Genomic DNA, 18,424 nt, shown 5'->3' on the forward strand with positions numbered 1-18,424 from the left:
TGTTTTGACTTTTTGGGTGTGGTTTTTTAAAAAAAAAAATTTGAATTTCTGAATAAAGATTATTTATTAAAAAGAAAGAGCTCTGGGGCCACAAGAAACTACAACTCCCAGGATTCCCTAGCAATGAGCCAGGGCAGTTAAAGGGGCCTCAAAGTGGATTATATTTATTACAATGTGGATTGGACTGCAATATCTGATCTCCAAAACACACTGCAGAAACAATCCAGTTTGACACCACTTCAACTGCCCTGGCTCAACGCTAGGGAATCCAGCCTTCTCTGTCAGACAATAAACTACAATTCCCAGGGTTCTCTAGCACTGAGGCAGGGCGGTTAAAAGGGCCTCAGAGTGGATTATTTCTGCAGTGTGTTTTGGTTGGTGGGGATTATTGTTGTGAGTGAGGCTGCAGAGAGAGAGGCCTGACAGGACTCCAGGGAAAACCTCCCGCCCACACACCCACATTCGCTGCGGGCGGGCGCAGGAAGCCTCAACCGGCATTGCTTTTAGAATGACAGAGAAAGATGGCGAATGGAGCGCGTTGCATTGTGGGAAACTCCCTGGGCAGCCAAGATGGCGCTGAGGAGGGATGCTAAAGGCCATCTAGGGAGCAATATTGTTAAAGGGAGAGGAAGAGAAGGAAAGAGGGAGGCAAGGAGGGGGGGAAGCTGGTAGAAGAGAAGGTGGTGGCCTAGGAAAGAAAGAATAGAGGGAGTTAAAGGAGGAGGAGAGAAAGAAAGAAGTGGAGGATGGAGAGAAAGAGGAGGAGGAGGAATAGCTGGGAGGGATGCTGGGGCTGAGAGACAGGCTGCTGTGCCTCAGGGTCTGTATGGCTCAGCCCCAGAAGTGGGTCAGGATACTCTTGGCTGGGGGTCTCCCTCAAGGCAGCAAGGTGAGTGCTGTGTAGGACCCCTGGGTTTTCCTAGAGGACCCAGAGAGGGAGAGGGAGGTGTATCTATATCTATATCTATATCTGTCTTGATGTATTATCATGTACATGTGAATATATATGTTTTAATATACATATCTGTTTTTAAATGTATTTTGAGCATTTTAATCTTTCAAATTGGGGTTTCTAGTGTTGGATTTGTTTTTTAATTTTTAATGTAATAAATTAATAATTATAATGATAAAAGCCTTTTTAAAAAAAATCTCAAAGACAACTGAGGTGACATTTTAAAAGAAGCCATACAGTGTTACATATCCCAATCATACCCTCCCTCCCCTAAACAAAAAGATTTCATATGCTGTTTTTGTATGTTGTTTTTTAACTGGGTGGTGTTTTCTAATGTTGTAAGCCGCTCTGAGTGCCAGCTTTGGGAAAAGGGCGGTATATAAATAATTATAATACAGTAATGATAATAATAATATGATATGTGTATGTGCGCACAGGGGATTTTGTTTGATTACTGTGTTTATACCCCGCTCTTCATCCAGAAAGGCTCTCAGAGTCAGAGTGGTTTACAGAGAGTTTAATTAGACATAGAGGTTCAATGGCCATCTGTTTGGCGTTCTTTGATTCAGAGTTCCTGCATGGCCGGGGGTTAGGCTGGATGACCCTTGTGGTCTCTTCCAATTCTATCATTCTATGATTGGAATATGAATTTATTCCTCTGTACCACAAATGGGTTGTTACATATAAATGTTTGTATTTAAGTAGCTGGTGAAATCTCCCAAGGATGAAACGAAGACTATACTCCTCCCGGGAGTGTTTTTCATTCTACTCCTACTCTCCATTCGACAATTCGTCCTATCAAGACTTCTTATCTACTTCATGGAAGGTTTAGTGTTGAAGAACTTGGCCATTTCCCCCCCCCCCCTTTTCATTAGTGGGGAATTCATGGCTTTCTAAGAATCTATCTTGATGCAAAAACCTCAGGACATCTTTGCAATATTATATTCAATGCATGCCATTTGTTCCTGTATATGTAAAGGATATACATGGTTATAAGTCTTTGATGTGGTTGCACTGCAGTCTTGCTTTTGTAACATTACAATACCACTTATGATTCCACATTGTAGACTTTATTTGTTTAGTACCTGATGTTGTTATTAGGGTGGTTTTCTTTTGGTTGTTCCCAGAGAGGGAGGTGCACATTTGAATGTAGGTGCGTGTGTGGGGGGGGGAGGAGTTGGGTCAAGGCCTGCTGGTTGAGAGAGGAAGGTGAGTGAGAATAAAAAACCTGTGTGGGGTCAGAGCCACTGTTCTTTAATCTTGCAAGCCTCTCTGAATCCAAGTTTTGGGGAAAGGGTGGAATAGAAATGAAAATGATCATGGTGGTAGTTTTGGTGATTGAATGGGTGGACTAAGGGAGGGAGTGGTTAGGGTTATAATAATAGAAGGGGTGGATTGGGGTATGGAGGTCAGTGGGTCTGTTGGAGAAATGATTGAAGGGAGTCTCACAGTTTGGTGGTGATGGGAATGAGGGATTTGGGGATTTTGCAGAGTGGGGAGGAGGAGGGAAAATTTGACACTGCTTTAAGTGCTGTAGCTCTGTCCTATGTAGTTTTGCAGGATCCTGAGTGTTTTCTGTGAAAATGTACTGGTGCTTCACAGAAGTACAAATCCTGGGATTCCATAGGATGTCAGAGGGGAGTATAAGCTAGTAGGAGCAGCTGGGGGGCAGTTTGACACCACTGCCTACACTGGGGTAAGGTGGTTTCTTTTGGTGGACTTAACTTGAGCTGCTTAAGGCACGGTTCTTAATCTGACTCCCTTTTTGGGGTGTATGTTTTATCTTCTTACAGTTGGCAGCCTGGCTCACCTAGAAGGTTCCAATGAAATTTACAGGTGGAACAGGTATGTGGTAGCTTGAGACAGTTATACATATACAGGCTGAAGGATTGAGAGGGATTGTTCTCTGTACAACTAGCTGTGTGGGCTCCCTAAGGGCATAATCACATTGAATACTATTTATAGGCAGGCCTGTGCTGGTTGCTCAGGCGGGACAGGGAGTGATCAATGTTATGTTGGCAATAGGGAGATGATGGGGAAGGTGGAGAGTTTGAGGAAGATGGGAGTGAACAAATTCAATAGATATTAATTGTAAGTATTAATTATAAGTATTGTGTCTCTTCTATTTTTGCTTGTCTTGCTGCTGTATTGAGGAAGAGTTTTAGTGAGGTAGTAGTGGTGCAGATTTAATTGCCTGGTCCCAGAGCCTGGAAGGTCGATAGAACAGTTTTTCCTGTTTAATTCTCCCTGATCCCCAAAATGAAGTATTGTATCTTGTGTAATAATCTTTTCAATTCAAAGAGATCAGGGAAGGTATATTTGCTGCCTGACCTACTGGATCCCCAGGGAGTGGTCTGAGCGTACATGCTTTAGCCATCACCTAAAACTAAGTTTGGGTCTGATCAGAACCTGGGTGGAGATACCTGGGAAGCATGCATTCACTTCTTGGTGTTCCATGATGGATGAAAGATTAGATAACAGTCTAATAAAGCAATGAATAATTAAAGTAAGTCAGTCCTGAGCCAGCATGGTGTAGTGATTTGGATGTTGGACTATGACTTTGGATACCAGGGTTCAATTCCCAGCTTAACTATGAAACCCACTGGGTGACCTTGGGCAAGTCACACACTTTCAACCTCAGGAGAAACCAGTGGCAATCCTCCTCTGAACAAATTTTGCCAAGAAAATCCATGATAGGGTAACCATAAGTCAGAAATGACTTGAAGGCACACAACAACAACAAATCTGCCCCCTACTTTACAGAAATGTAGAGGCTGGGGAAGGGGAACAGAAAAACACGATGTTTAATTAATTGTGTGCTCCTAGTTCTCTTTTCTTGAAAAGTTGTTTCATTAAGTTAAAAATGGGTAGGTTTATCAGAAGATGGTTGTAAATCATATGACATTTTTAGTTATAAAAATAAACAGCTTGTTTTTCAGTGTGGAAAATAGAGAATAGAAAACTAGCTGAAGAAGAACAGGTTAAGCATGCCGCTTTCATACTTGTCCATCAATCAAATTATGTTAGGTATACTTTGGAGTGTTTGACTAGTATGCCTGCCAGCTGTGTAACATCTGGGTTGGTCCTTCCTCACTCCTGTCAAAGGGATCCTCCTAAGTTAGCATTAAGCAGAGTAATCTTAATTGAGTGAGACATTCTCATGAGATGTGCTGGCTTATTCTACCAAAGAACCCTTGAAATAATAAATTGCAGTGGCACGTCCTGCTCCCTTGGGAAGTACACTTTCTTCCTGGAGTGTCACATACAGTACTTAAATTATGGGTTTATTGATGCACACCCGATTCCTAAAACATTGAGAAATTCAGCACAGCAAAATGGGTAGCCTTGCACCATCTATGATTGTAGAGTTGGCTGCAGGATGGTACTTAAGAGTCTTTTTATTTATTAGTTACAACATATGCTATTTTCCTTCTAGTGAGCTCAAGGGGACAGACATATGTGCTCTCTTTATCCTCATAACAGTGCTGTCACCTAAATCAGACTGAACGTGGCCAATCCAAGATCACCCAGGTCTAAAACAAACTGCGGAAATAATCCACTTTGAGGCCCTTTTAACTGCCCTGACTCAGTGCTAGGGAATACTGGGAATTGTAGTTTTTTATGGCACCAGAGCTCTCTGACAGAGGTTAAATGTCTCACGAAGCTACAGTTCCCTTCAATTCCCTAGCATTGAGCCAGGCACTTAAAGAGGTCTCAGACTGGATTATTTCTGCAGTGTGTTTTGAAACCCAGTGAATTTAATGGTTCCAGTGGAAGATTTGGATCAGGATCTCCTGAGTTCTAGGTCTAATCTGCACTGTAGAAATAATGCAGTTTGACCCTACTTTTACTGCCATGCTATGGAATTCTGGGATTTGTAATTTGTTGTGGCACAGAGTTCTCTGACAGAGAAGTCTAAATAGCTCACAGAACTATGACTCACAAGATTTCATAGCATTGAGCCATGGCAGATAAAGCAGTGTCAAACTGCGCTATTTCTGCAGTGCAGATAAGACCCTAGTCTGACACTTTTAATGCAGGGATGGACAGGGTTGCCTAGATAATTTCAGAGCCCACAGATTCCCCCAAAAGGTCAACTTCCTTTCCAAACTTTCTGGAGTGACAAGTTTACCTCAAAATACCACCAGCCTCCTCCAAACTCTGTGGGATACCCTCTTGGAAATTTGTGATTTCCTACCAAAAATGGGATGTTGCAGCCTCAGCTTGGTTTGAAAAGTGGCCCATACCATGCTGCAGCTCTTCACCCACTTTAGCCACTACATATCTAGGCCTTCTTATATTCTGGAATAAGGAACATTTGGTCCTTCAAATTTTTTTTCTAGCACACCCATCAGCCCATCTGACTAGCTAGCGCTAAGACAGGTATGGACAACCTTTGGGAGGCAGGAGGCTATATTGCCCCCTTGGAGGGCTGCCTTTCCCCTATAAACCACCATCCTTTAAAAAATACAGAATGCCCTCTTGGTAGTGTGAGGGACATTTTTGTCACAATGTTATACCCTATGGGCTATTTTATGTCCAGCAGAGGTGTTTAGAAAAAATAATAGGAAGAAATTGGGAAGTAAACTTCTGGTTTATTTCCTGTTTGAAAAAAGGCCTCATCTGGCCCTAAATTGGTCAGGGGGACACTAAATACCTGACAAAATTGCTCTCCTATGTATTTGGGGCATCCCCCCCCCAAAAAAAATTGTACCTTGCTGTATGCCAGGATGGTGCCCAAGGCATTTGCTCCCAACCTTGTTCTAAGAAATTGTGGGAGTGTAGAGATTGAGAGGTTCTTTGCCCTTGGTGTAGCTATGTAAGGATCATGCTGAGCATCAATTTGTAGGTAGTGAGTGTTCCTGAGTGTTCCAGAATGGTCATTTAGTGTAAAAAGAAATAATGGTGTGTTTGTGTGTATTTGGGTGTCAGGCCAGGGAGTACCAAGTGCTGTAAGCTGTATTTCAAAGGAAGGGACTAACAAAAGTACCTCTGAGTATTCCTTGTCTAAGGAAACCTATGAAATTCATAGGGCACCATAAATCCACAGGCAACATGAAGGCACGTACACACACACACACCCCCCACACACGTGTGAACCAAGAGATTTTAAATAGAGGTGATTTGATTAAAGTGATAAAGCAAATGGAGGGTGATTCAAAAAGATTAGTGCAAAAGTCTTGGTTCTTGGTTTTGCACCATTCTTTTTGAATCACTCTGTGTATCTTTGAGAGGCTGAAGGCAGAATGCCTTTTCATCATCATCATCGTACAAAAGTAGGGTTAGTAATTTCACATCCTGTTTTGCCCAGTATGCTCCTGTCTTCTATTTCCTGGAGGCACCTTCACCTTTCCTCTCTTGCACTCTCTCCCTTCCATGTGCGGGTTGTGTGCATGTATACTGAATAGATACCAAATCTAAAGCCTCAGACCTGTCAAGGGAAACAAGTCCAACTTGTTTCAAAAGGAGGAGGAGTTTAGAGGGAAGATTTTGAGGGCACATTCCCTTGAAGAGGTTCTGGGGATGCAGTAGAAGTTTTCAGCTGTGCTGAGAGGACCCAGTCCTAGGTAGGAATAACCTCTCGAACCAAGATATATAAAGGTGATAGGGATGAAGATTATTTTGATGGGAAAGTCGGTGGAATCTTGGAGGATGTTAGTAGAATGAGTTGAAGATTCTTCAGAATTAATTGTCTGCCCAAAGGAATGAAAATAGATGAAAGGCATCCTTCTTCCCTGATGCCCTCTCAGAATTTTTGGATTGCAACTCTCATTATGCTCAGCATCACCACTGGCGTTAGACTGGGGAGGTGTGATTTAGGGTTTGGAGGATCAAAGCAAGTACAGCTGAAATTCTGGAAGTTTGGAGTTCTTTAGAACAGACTTGGAGAGTAGGATGTAGTGGGGATGCTCGTGTGTGTGTATCATTTATGTGTGGGAGCCAGATTAGGAGATACTGTACAATTATAGGATGTCTCTAAATCATGTAGGACAAAGGGAGGGATGGGGGTTCCAGAGTTCTGTGAAAAGTTTAAGATTTTGCAACCAGAGCTTGAAAAGAAGGGAAAACTATTCTTAATGGGTGTCCTTGTTTGTATTTTGGTTTGTTTCCTCCTGCCTTGAAGGGGTGAGTGGTTGCATTCCTGAGAAAAATGCTTTGATAATCTATGTGGAGAGCTTGGAAGATTTGTGTGCGTGTGTGTGTCTGTGGGGGTACATGTCTCAGAATCCTCCCGCCACCATGGCCTATTTTGAGACCCAAACTCTGATTACAGCACATCATGTTTTAGGTTGAAATAGGGTCAGCAGGAGTTTTGGGGAAACAGGAGTGGGGAAGTAGTGGGTTTTGCTAAGACTCTCAGCTTGTTTGAACACAGCATGAAGTCTAGTTAAGGTGTGAATTGCAAGGGTGAAGCTATAAATAACAGTTTTTGTTGCCATCTTTTGTAGCACTTATTTTTAATTTGTACAGGTGCTGTTCTATAGGATAAAAATAAGATAAGTATGTACATCCATATGTTTTAGAAGAAGCAAATTGTGAATTGCCCCTTTCCTTTCATTTGTGCATACTGTAGTTAAAATCAGATCTCTGCTCCACGGTACATAGAGTGTGTATGGCACCAAATTCATCTGAGGAAGTAGACTGAAGTCTGTGAAAGCTCATGCTGCCAACTTCTTTCTTTCAGTTCATCTTAAAGGTACAAGATCTCTACATACTGAATCCCTCTACATACTGATTCTACAGACTAACATGGATATATCTTTGAATTATCCTCCACAGATTTTCGATTAACAAGTCTAAATAAATTAATGCAAAAGTGTGTTGTTTGCCTAATGGAATTTTCATGTGGCAAATAGGTAGATTTTTTTAAAAAAATGCCAGTATTGCCAGGAAATTCTATGTCCTGTATCTGAAAACCTCTACCCCAGTCCTTTTCTTCCTAGCCTTTGCCTTTATTTCCTTCCTGGTTTTGCCATTTTGTCTCTTGCAATGGCTTTGTGTTGTAGCTATTCATTTATTTCTTTCATCTTCAAGCCAAGAAAATAGACATCATGAGAGGGAGGAATAAGGGCAGATAGCCCAAAGGAAACATACTTTCTGATTTGAAAGAATTGGGGAGGCTTTTGGTTCAGTTCTATATATCTATATCTCTATCTATCTATCTATCTATCTATCTATCTATCTATCTATCTATCTGCTGCCTTTCTCTTAGAGTGAGGCCCAAGGCAGCTCACATAAAAGATCAGATGTTTACTGAATTCCAGAGTGTCTATTTGACTAGATGAAATCCCTCCATAAGAATATGTCTCCTCCAAAACAACGGAAATGGCTGTTCTGTTGGGGAGAGCAAGTCAACTCGTTGGAGAGCCTTTTGCTCCTATTCCAAATATACTGTATGCTAACACATAAGCATAATTATATTTGCATGTTAAAATGATATTTGTAGTCATCTTAATGCTTTCCCATCATTAAAGATATGGTTAAGGTGGTGGACTGTATTACAAATGAGAATAACAAGGTGATTGAGACATGCTGCTGGTTTAGAGGAAGCTACTGCTGGTAAGAAGTTTACTACTGGTGTTAGAACTACATTCCACAGAAACACTTTTTTTGAACTTTGTGTATTGCCTCCAAAGGTTTCTGTGCTTTTATATCTTTGGAAAGGAAAACAAAATGACCCCTTATTAATTTCAACCACAAACAAGGTTTCTGGTGACTAAGGCAAGCGGTTGTTTCTCAGTTCCCTATCTTAAGTTTTCATCTTCTCTTACTCCCATTCTTGCATAACATATTCACAAAAGTAGAGCAAATCTATATGCACTTGGGGTGACAGAGGAATCTAGTAATCAAATTAGACACATTTTGTCCCAAATTTGACAAGAGTGACTATTTGTAGAATTTTCCACTGTTTGTGTTGATGCTAAATGTAACATGTATAGTAATGAGACAACCATTTCCTGGTTGCCTTTGGCATTCAGAGATTACACTAAAGTGAAGAATGGGTTAAAGATAATGCATACTGTAGCTATGGGATTCAGTGGACTAACAGGTTGTATGAAGTGGCTCTGGCGAACAGGATTCCCTAAGGGAGAATCTTTGATGGAAGATAATAATGATTTACTTTGCAGGATTTGTTGTAAGGATGACAGTTATGAAAATGCACATGAAGAGGTTTAGAAACCATGAAAATAATATGCAAATGTTAAGTACAATTATTGTTTGATGTTAAATAATACTGAGGAAGGAGGAAACAATACTGAGGGAGGGGGAAATCAAGGGTTTCTGTTGGTTTGAATCTTGTGATTTGCACAGCACCCTCCATGTGCTTTACTTGCAGGGATGGGCAGAAGTAGAAAAGGATCTACTGGCAGATTTCTGAATGATCTCTAGTAAATTAGAAAGTTTCTGCTGCCCCTTTGTTTGACATTATCAATAACCATAAATTCTCCTTCTTTCAAATTAGGGTGTTGAAAAAGAACAGTTGGGAGAAGAAACAGGATTGGATTTTTAAATTTTGGTAGTGATCACAAATTTGTTGGCTGAATGTGGACCTGAGAAAGATCCAGTTAGATTCACATTTATCTTCTGGCTTGCTCTCCTTTCTTGCACTCTGCTCTGATTTCTAGATCTCACAGTTGCAGTCTTAACACAAAGTAGATCTTGAAAGGCTGATGTTGATGTTGAATCCTGCTCTACTGTACCAAATGTTCACTCAAGGGTTCAAACCAGTCTCTTTTCTCTAATCATACGTAATGATATAATGGCTCTTGGGGCATGGAGGCAAAAGCTAGTAAAATCTTGTTACTGTGGTTTGACATTTCACCTAGATATCAGTGTTTCTCCCTGTCTCATCACTGTGGAGGCCTTGGGAATTTTAATAGAGGCTATGTGTGTGTGTGTGAGAGAGAGTCATTCACTCCATACTTTGTGTATTTCTTCCTTCCATTCTGCAGGCCTGGTCTGAGTAATTCGGCTTGCTGTCTCTTTCTGTAGTAGCTCAGCTCCAGAGAAAAGCCCTCTTGGAGTACAGCAAGAAGCAGCTGACCTTCCCAAAGGAAACAGGTCTACTTCTTTGCTTTCTTCAAAATGCTGAACAAAATTAGAACTCTGTTTTGGTTGACACCAATTTTCATGTACTTTTTTTCTCCCCTTCTCTTTTTTGCTAAATTGCACCTGGGACATTTTACATAATAATCCTGTGCAGCAGAATAACATAGAATTAATTTGAAGTCTCCACCTTAAATGAAATCCTTACCTTCACAATCCAGTTCAACACGAGAATTGGATATCAGATTGTCTGGGCAGGTCAGCACCAGCTGTCAGTGGACAGCAGCCCCTGCAAAATAGGCAACTGCTGCTTTCTAAACCCCAGCAAGCCTTATGATCCTGAGGCAAAGTCCTGACAGAAGAGGCAAGAGGTCAGAGGGCCTAAAGATTAAGGAGAGGTATAAGTTAGGTGTGGCTTTCAGCCATAACAATGTGTCTTAGAACCACAATGTACATGGCTCTGAATATCTGTGGTCGCAAGTAAAAGGTGTCTGTGGGATGTCATTTTTCAATTTTAAAAATGCACCAGCTCCTTCAAAATCTGTTAACTAATTTTCACATAATGTCTTAATTATCTGTAGTTTTCCATATTTCCTTGGACTTTGCTGGCTTCAGGAACAAATGTCTGGCAGCTTAGGTAGTAAGCTGTGAAGATGCTGTTCCCTTTGCATGTCTTTGAGTTAGTCTTTATTTTTAGGAAAGCATATTAAAATATAATTTGACCCAAACTTCTGCTGTACTGCTAGTGAAAGCTAGATTCTGAAAGGTTTGACTTTTATACTTGCTTATTTTTGTTTCCCTTTAGAAGGGTTAACACCCTGGGAAACTCAAATTACACCCCACATCACCACATCATGGTGGCTTTCTCCCTTTCCACTTTGGGAACGGATGTAGCTATTCTGCCCTGTGAACTTGCAAGGTTCTATGGAACACCTTCTAGCATCATAGACTGTGAAAAATGTGGTAGCAACAGTGTGCTCTGTACTGGATTCTGTGGAGTCCTACATGACTCTTAGGCCTGGGAAGTTGCTTGCCTCTGTTTGAAGGATTAGAAGGACAGGATTTTATTTGTTCTGGATTCTGTGCTCAATTCGTTTTGCTTTTGCACACTTAATGCCCCTATTTTTACATTTGCTGGAGCTGCAGGTTGAGCCCAAGGCAAAAATATTTGCTTATGCTGCAGTGGGGTGGAATCTCCTCCAGTTTCTTCCTTTTTCTTCCAGCCCAGCTGCATCCGGTCCTTGGCAGGCAGTGTGCAGCAGACGTTAACCAATTAACACCCCACTCCTAAGTGTTCAGAATTTTCACACCAAATGCTGAGATGCAGCTGCTTCTGAAGTGGAGAGCATTGGCATATACATGATTACATTGTTCTGTTTGGGGATGAGGTCTAGGAAAGGGCAAGATTGTTTTCAGTCAATGATATTGCAGTTGTTGATCATTACAATAACTGTGTGAAAGAGATTATATTAGCATTGGTATATAGAAATGGGACACAGAGGCAGAGAAAGAGAGAGAAATTTGTCCATATAGACTTCAGGAATCCTTAGTTCAACAGATTTGAACCAAGAACCTGCTTCCAAAGATAATCATATTGCAGCAGGGGTGGGCAACAATGGTGAGTCCTGGGTCTAGTTTTCTGACTCTAGGACACTTTGGGGGCCACATTGACTGCCAAAAATTTCAGGAACTTAAAACAAGTGGCTGAGAGTCTACATTTGTGTTTTACTTTTGTTTTGTCTTGTTTTTTAGATATTCTCTCTGTTCCCCAGCCTTCAGCATTTTTTTGAGAGGAAGGAAAGATGACAATAGATCCTGCTTGCCATTCTATCATTGGGCCTGATGCAGTAGGTCAGAAATGCTAAGGCTGTTGTCATAGGTACTGAGGGCAAAGCTGTTGGTTTTGCCCCAGCTGGGGAAGTGCAGTCCAGCAAATCTTGCTTTTCCAATCTTTTGCAGACCCAGAATAGGCAAAAAGGTAAAGGTTTCCCTTTGACTTGGTTGTCTAGTCCTGTCCGACTGTAGGGGGTGGTGCTCATCTCCATTAATAAGCCAAGGAAGCCAGTTATGTCAAAGATGACTCCATGGTCATGTGACCATCATGGCTGCACAGAGCACTGTTACCTTCCCACCAAAGTGGTACCTATTTCTCTACTAGCACTTTTACATGCTTTCAAACTGCTAGTTTGGCAGAAGCTGGGACTAGTGACAGGAGTTCATTCCATCATGCAGTGCTCGGGTCTCGAACTGCCAACCTTGCGGTCAACAGAGTTGGCATCTTAACCATAAGCTACCGTGTCCCAGAACCAGAATACCCTCCCCCCAAATATTCAGATGGTCTTTGTCTAGCTCATTCGTTGGCCATGCTAACTAGGCATGATGAGATTTCATTGTCTGAGGCATTTAGCGGTCACCAGGTTGGGGAAGGTTGCTTTTTGGCCCTTTGCTGGATGGGAGATGATGGAAGTTGTAGTCAGTTGGATCTACTAATTACAGGGAGCCTGGTGGCACAGCAGTTAAATGCTGTTACTGCAGCAACAAGGTTGTGAGTTCAATCTCAGAGGCTCCAAGGTCCACTCAGCCTTGCATCCCTCTGTAGGTCACTAAAATGAGTACCCAGCTTGTTAGGGGCAATTGGCTTACACATTGTAAACTGCTTAGAGAGTGCTTAAGTGCATTGATAAGCAGTATAGAAATGTGCTTGCTGTTGCTATATCTGAAAGGCACCAGGTTGAAAAAGGCTGTTCTAGCTCTTGCAACTGAACACCTTGAGAATAACAAGGTTGTGCAAGTCCTTTGCTGGGTGTAAATCTAGGTTGAAGAGCATCACCTTTTGCCTAGTTGGGGTCTAGCCAGAATACTTGGGTTCACACCCTGTTTCCTGGGAATGAGGAAAAACAAAGAGTATTTTAATGACTGTATGCATTCATATACTCCATGATTTGTTTGTTTATTTATTTATTTTATATTCTACCTTTCTCTCAAAATGGGACCAAAGTTGGCTTAAAACATAGAGTAAAACAAAATATAATTGGGGGGAAAAACTACAATAAAAATTTAAAAATAATTAAAGCGTCCTATTAAAAACAGCATTAACTTCAAATAGTCATTGTACAAAAACAGCTCGATCGGTCATTTCTTAAATGTACTGTTGTTCTTTAAAGCCATTTTTCCACAATTACAACAGTTTGATAGAACATTAACTTCCATGGCTCCATCCTATGGAAACTATGGGATCTGTTGTTGGGTGAGGTAATTGGTATTCTCTGTTGAAAAGCTCTAGTCCCCTTCCTTGAACCATAGCACTAGAGCTCTCTAGCTGAGAATTCTAAGTATCACCAAACTACAATTTCTAGCATTCCACAGGGTGGAGCTATGGCTATTAAAGTGGTATCAAACTGCAAGAGCTGTGTAGTATAGATGCATTTGTAGTATCAGGCAGGAATACAGAGGCAGGATTCCTAGTTATCTTACCTGCTAAAAACAAAACTTGCATTTTGTCGAATATTTTTCAGGTATTGTAGTAGGATAAGAGTGAAGGGTCCCAATGTTTTGTGCCACCACAAAATGGTTTTCCCATGAAGAAAATGCTCATTTACAAAACAACTTCCATACTACTTGAGGCTGTTCAAAATGCATGTATTTCGGATAAGGACAAAGTGATAAGGCCAGAAACTTGAGTAAAAGACACAGGTGGTTTCTAAGCTTCAAAACACAAAACCACTCAAATGTACCCACTTCCCCCCCCCAACAAAAACCCATATACAGAAAAGCAAAGTGGTGAGACAAGCAACTTCCTGATACCATGAATACAAGGCATAGTTGGGGCTTGATCCTCAGCACGTAAACACATTTCTGATTTTCAGTCTGGCAACCCTAATTCTGTAATAGAAGATAACTAGTTTAATCTTCTGTTCCAGGATTATGGTCGCCAAACTGAAAACTGGAAATGCCTCCTGTACCTTTAACGATTGTGTAGAAGAGGGAATTTCAGCAGGTGTTGCTTGTCATGTATCCAGATAACACCTGTCTGCTGGTCCCTCTGTTGTTTAATTTGTATGCATATAATGTCTAGCACTTTTTCTAATCTTGCCTATAGTCCAGTGTGTGTATATGTATGTGTGTATATATATATATATATGGAGGGTAGATCTGTCTGTTTTCTGCTTTATGCTGACAGTATACTTCTCATGTTTTCATCACAAATGGGTTTAAGAGGAATAAGAGATGTTTGCAATTAATGCAAATCTGAATTATTAATTATAATACACTGTGATAAAATGCATGTCATGGCTGGCTATTGGGAAAGATCAAAAACATTTTAGATGAGCTATGAAAGCTATCAGATTGCTCAGGTAAAGCAATTTAAATATCTAGGGATTATCTTTTCCAGATCAAGGTGATTCAAAACCCATGTTAAATCAGCTAGAGAAAATGCAGGGCATGCAATTAAAGGTGCAGTAAACTTTTACTATGACAAAGTAGGCCAATTAGTAGAGCCTGCACTTTGATCAGGTAAATGTGGTAGAGTAGCTGCTGTGTTGAGCACGCCTTGGAAACAACATGACATGTACAAAGGGCTACATGACTTAAAACCAATAATTAAGGATAATATCCAGTTACCAAATAGTTCCTGTAAGCAGAAGCCAATATATAAACATTAACTTAATTAATAAGATGCTAGTATATTATTGGATCAGGCCATCCTTCAAATTGGGCCCAAAAGTCTAAAATGGGGTTACTGAGCATTCCAGATAATGGAATAGCAAAGATTGGATTTTCAGATGGAAATTTATTTCAGTTTATTACTGCAAGGCAGGAAAAACGCCATTGAGATTGTGAAGCAAGGCCTCGTGGATATAGACTTCCCTGAATTGTTGGGTGAAATTAATGTTCAAAGAGCATCCCCTCTTTATTGAAGACTGGATATTAAGAGTGCTGTCCCATCATATATTACAAACATTTGCATCTGAAGGATAGGCAAGTTATTACTTTTTCCTCTGCAGTTACATTAGGTAGATTCAGAGGAATTCCCTTGGAGGAACGTTGGTGTCAATAAGGACAGCCGACTGCGGAAACCCTGGAACATACAGTGTCTCTATAACAGCCCAAGACAGAAATATATAGCTGGCAGGGGGCCAGATGGGACAAAGGCAACTGAAGACAACATGACATGCTAGACTCATAAGAGTCATATTTGATTTGGCCAGTTTTCTAATGGCAGTTCAGCTGATTAAAAAGGAATGGGCTATGATAGATTGCCAGAATGACTCAGCTCAGTAAAAGTGGGGAGGAAAGGGAGGTGGTAATAAAGTCAGAGTCTCTTGATTTTATCACTAGTATGTAAATTGACTTGATGATTAAATATTTTGTATATAATTGGTATGTGTATCTGTGTTGGGTATTTTGTGTCTGTAAGTTAAATATGTCTTCATATTTTGTAAACAATCTTATTTTGTCCAGTTAATGGCCTGGCTAACCAATAAAATGTCTGTGCTGAAATTCCCTTTTCTACAGAACCATTCAAGGTATAGGAGCAATCTCTAGATTTTACTCTGGGAACACTAGTCATGGTTCACTCCATCCCACCAGCATGCAAGATCCATTTTCTCCATTCATACATTTCTCTCCTTTAAGATCTCCCCTGATACTTTCCTTCTCTCTGTTTCCTTTTCCCTTGGATCTTTCTTTAGGTCTCTTCAACGTTGCCCTTCCCAATCATAGAATCATAGAGTTGGAAGGGACCACAAGGGCCATCTAGTCCAACCCCCTGCCATGCAGGAACTCCCAATCAAAGCATGCCCAACCGATAGACACCCAGCTTCTATTTAAAAACCTGCAAAGAAGGAGAGTCCACCACCCTCTGAGGGAGTGTGTTCCACTGTCGAACAGCTCTCACTGTCAAGTAGTTCCTCTTAATGGTGGAACCTCATTTCCTGTACCAGCCTGTTTCCTTTCCCACTTATCTATTAGGCCTACTATCCCTATTCTTCATATGACTGTTAGGCCATATTGCCTCCTCTCAAATACAATAGCACCGTTAGTCTCTCTTATTTTATCTCACTTTTTACTCCAGTTTGCACCCACAGTTATGTGTTGAAACAACTTGATATGCTCAGTGTGACCGTTGGAGCTGAATGTGGCTCTTAAATTGGGGTTGAGTCCTGTTGAAGAGAAAGGCTGTTTCTTTCTAAATGTGAGCCCCTGGATTTAAACATGGCTGGACTGGGGCCAATATACTTGTAAAAAGAAAGGACACCTATCTCATTCTGCAGTAGGTTGGTGGGGTAGGATATGTGTCCTCCTTTTCAGTTTGCGTGCATTATGTCACCCTTATTGTCCAGTCCTCTTCACTCAAACCATCCAGACATCATATTGTGACCTCACATTGTCATTGCCAATGAAGTCAGCACAGTGTACCTTTTGTAATGTGAAAATATGGTAGAACTTTGCTCATGAGATTGGGGGACAGTCTACTTACAGCTAGGGAAGGGAGCCAGGTAACACTGTCTCAAAGAATGCTCTCCTTCCTCATTTATAGCTGCTGCGTATTTCTGAGAATAATAGAGATGGTCGGAAGAATGTTAGCTGGGGAAGATGGGAGTCCTGATTCAACACATCTGAAGAGTACCAGTTCATGGAAAGATACTGTAGAGAATGGTGATGTTCAGTGGTTGGATGGTAGATGGCAGTCAGGTTTTGAATGTATTTTTAAAATTATTAACTAAATCTCTTGGTCAGTGGTTCCCAACCTTGATCCTCCAGGTGTTTTGGACTTCAGCTCCCAGAAGCTCCAGCCAGCTTCACCAATAGTTAGGAATTCTGGAAACTGAAGCCCCAAACATCTGGAGGACCAACGTTTAGGAATCACTGCTTTAGATGATCAAATAGCCTAAATGTTCTGGGGTTTCTGATAATGGAATGAAGTCTTTCGTTGACAAGGGAGAAGATTCCAGGGGCTGCACATAACTGCAAAGACTGTAAAGATTCCAGGGACTGCAAATTCATTACACTCTTAAATTACCTAGCCAAGTATTTTCTTTCCCCATCTATGCCAGCTCTTCTACCACTCCCTTTCATTGCCTGGCAACAAGAGACTGTTGTCATAGCAGCCATGCTTGCATCTGGCAGGAAGTATGTAGTAAATTTTAATGTGGACAGCAAACTCCTCCTTGGGAATTAATTCTTCCAGTTGATCTCTCATCAAAAAACTAACATTTGCAGAGGGAGAGAATTCTGGATGTTTAGGTGAGGAGGAGGTTTCCTTTGAAACTGATTTCTGCATTTGCTCCTTCAGAGTGACAACCAGCACTTGTGGAAAGGAAGTTTCTGGATATTGGGGTTTATCTTGCCTGATGTGAGAATCATATGTCTTGCATATACTGTGAACAGTGTGGATGATGAAGGTGTCTATCAATAGATAATTTGAATTGTATTGGACCTACAGAGCTGTTAAAACTAAGCAATAAGATCTTCTATTAGACAGATATAGAATGAAGTTGTAGTCAGACACATTGAGTGGGTACCAGGTTCAGGAAGGGTGATATGTAGACATTTGCCAGGGCAGATGTTGGTAATTAACTTCTGGTTGATTTTTGCTACCTCTAACTACATCAGTAGAGCCAGTGTGATGTGGTGATTTCAGTGTTGAACTTGGACTCTTGAAGACCAGGGTTTGAATCTTGCTTAGCCCTAGAAACTCACTAGATGGCCTTGGACAAGTCATACTCTCCCAACCTCAGAGGAAGACAATGGCAACCTCCTTCTGAACAAATCCTGCTAAGAAAACCCTTCACTAGGGTCGACTTAGGACTGCCATAAGTCAGAAATGGCTTGAAAGCACACAACAACAATAATTCCCAGGATTCCCTAGCACCAAGCCAGGGCAGTTAAAGCAGTCTGAAACTGGATTATTTCTGCAGTGTGTTTTGGATAATTGTTAATTTTAGAAATATGAAAGCTCAGATATGATGGATGAATGAACTGCCAAACAGGAGTATGTTTTCTTACCTCAGAGGCTAATAGTATATGCTGGATCTATTGCTCCAGAAAAACTTCACATTCTTCTTTTCAGATTATTTTTATTCTTGTTGTTTTGCTGCTTCTGAATTTCACATCATCCTTGTTCTACCTAGAATTAAGCAGGTGACAAAAGGTGGGATATAAATTATGGAAATAAATAAAGCTTTCCTCAAGGTAAACTAGTAAGGAAAATTTGGAGAGGGATTAGGTGCAGTTTTATGTAATGTGTTTCTCCTTTTCTCTTTCCCCTTAGCCAACAAGTTAGCATCCTCTTAAAATGGCTGAAGCTCACCAGGCTGTGGCATTCCAGTTCACCGTCTCTCCACAGGGGATCGACCTTCAGCTGAGCCATGTGGCTCTCAAGGAGATCTATCTCTCAGGTGTGAGATCCTGGAAGAAGAA

At 41.0% G+C, this 18,424-nt stretch overlaps 1 protein-coding gene across 1 annotated transcript in view; it reads left to right on the forward strand.

Annotated features, from left to right (window-relative positions):
- Positions 1 to 389: 389 nt before the first annotated feature.
- CPT1C (carnitine palmitoyltransferase 1C) overlaps positions 390 to 18,424 on the forward strand; it is a 43,266-nt gene continuing 25,231 nt past the window's right edge. Inside the window, 5 exon segments of the mRNA XM_042476297.1 lie at positions 390 to 889; positions 7,527 to 7,649; positions 9,907 to 10,015; positions 18,276 to 18,422; position 18,424. The exon segment at position 18,424 is cut by the window's right edge and continues 26 nt beyond it. Of these exon segments, the coding sequence (XP_042332231.1) occupies positions 18,300 to 18,422; position 18,424 (124 nt within the window). The 5' untranslated portion in view covers positions 390 to 889; positions 7,527 to 7,649; positions 9,907 to 10,015; positions 18,276 to 18,299.

The sequence above is a fragment of the Sceloporus undulatus genome, chromosome 6 (assembly GCF_019175285.1).
Source record: "Sceloporus undulatus isolate JIND9_A2432 ecotype Alabama chromosome 6, SceUnd_v1.1, whole genome shotgun sequence".
Classification (NCBI taxonomy): Eukaryota; Metazoa; Chordata; class Lepidosauria; order Squamata; family Phrynosomatidae; genus Sceloporus; species Sceloporus undulatus.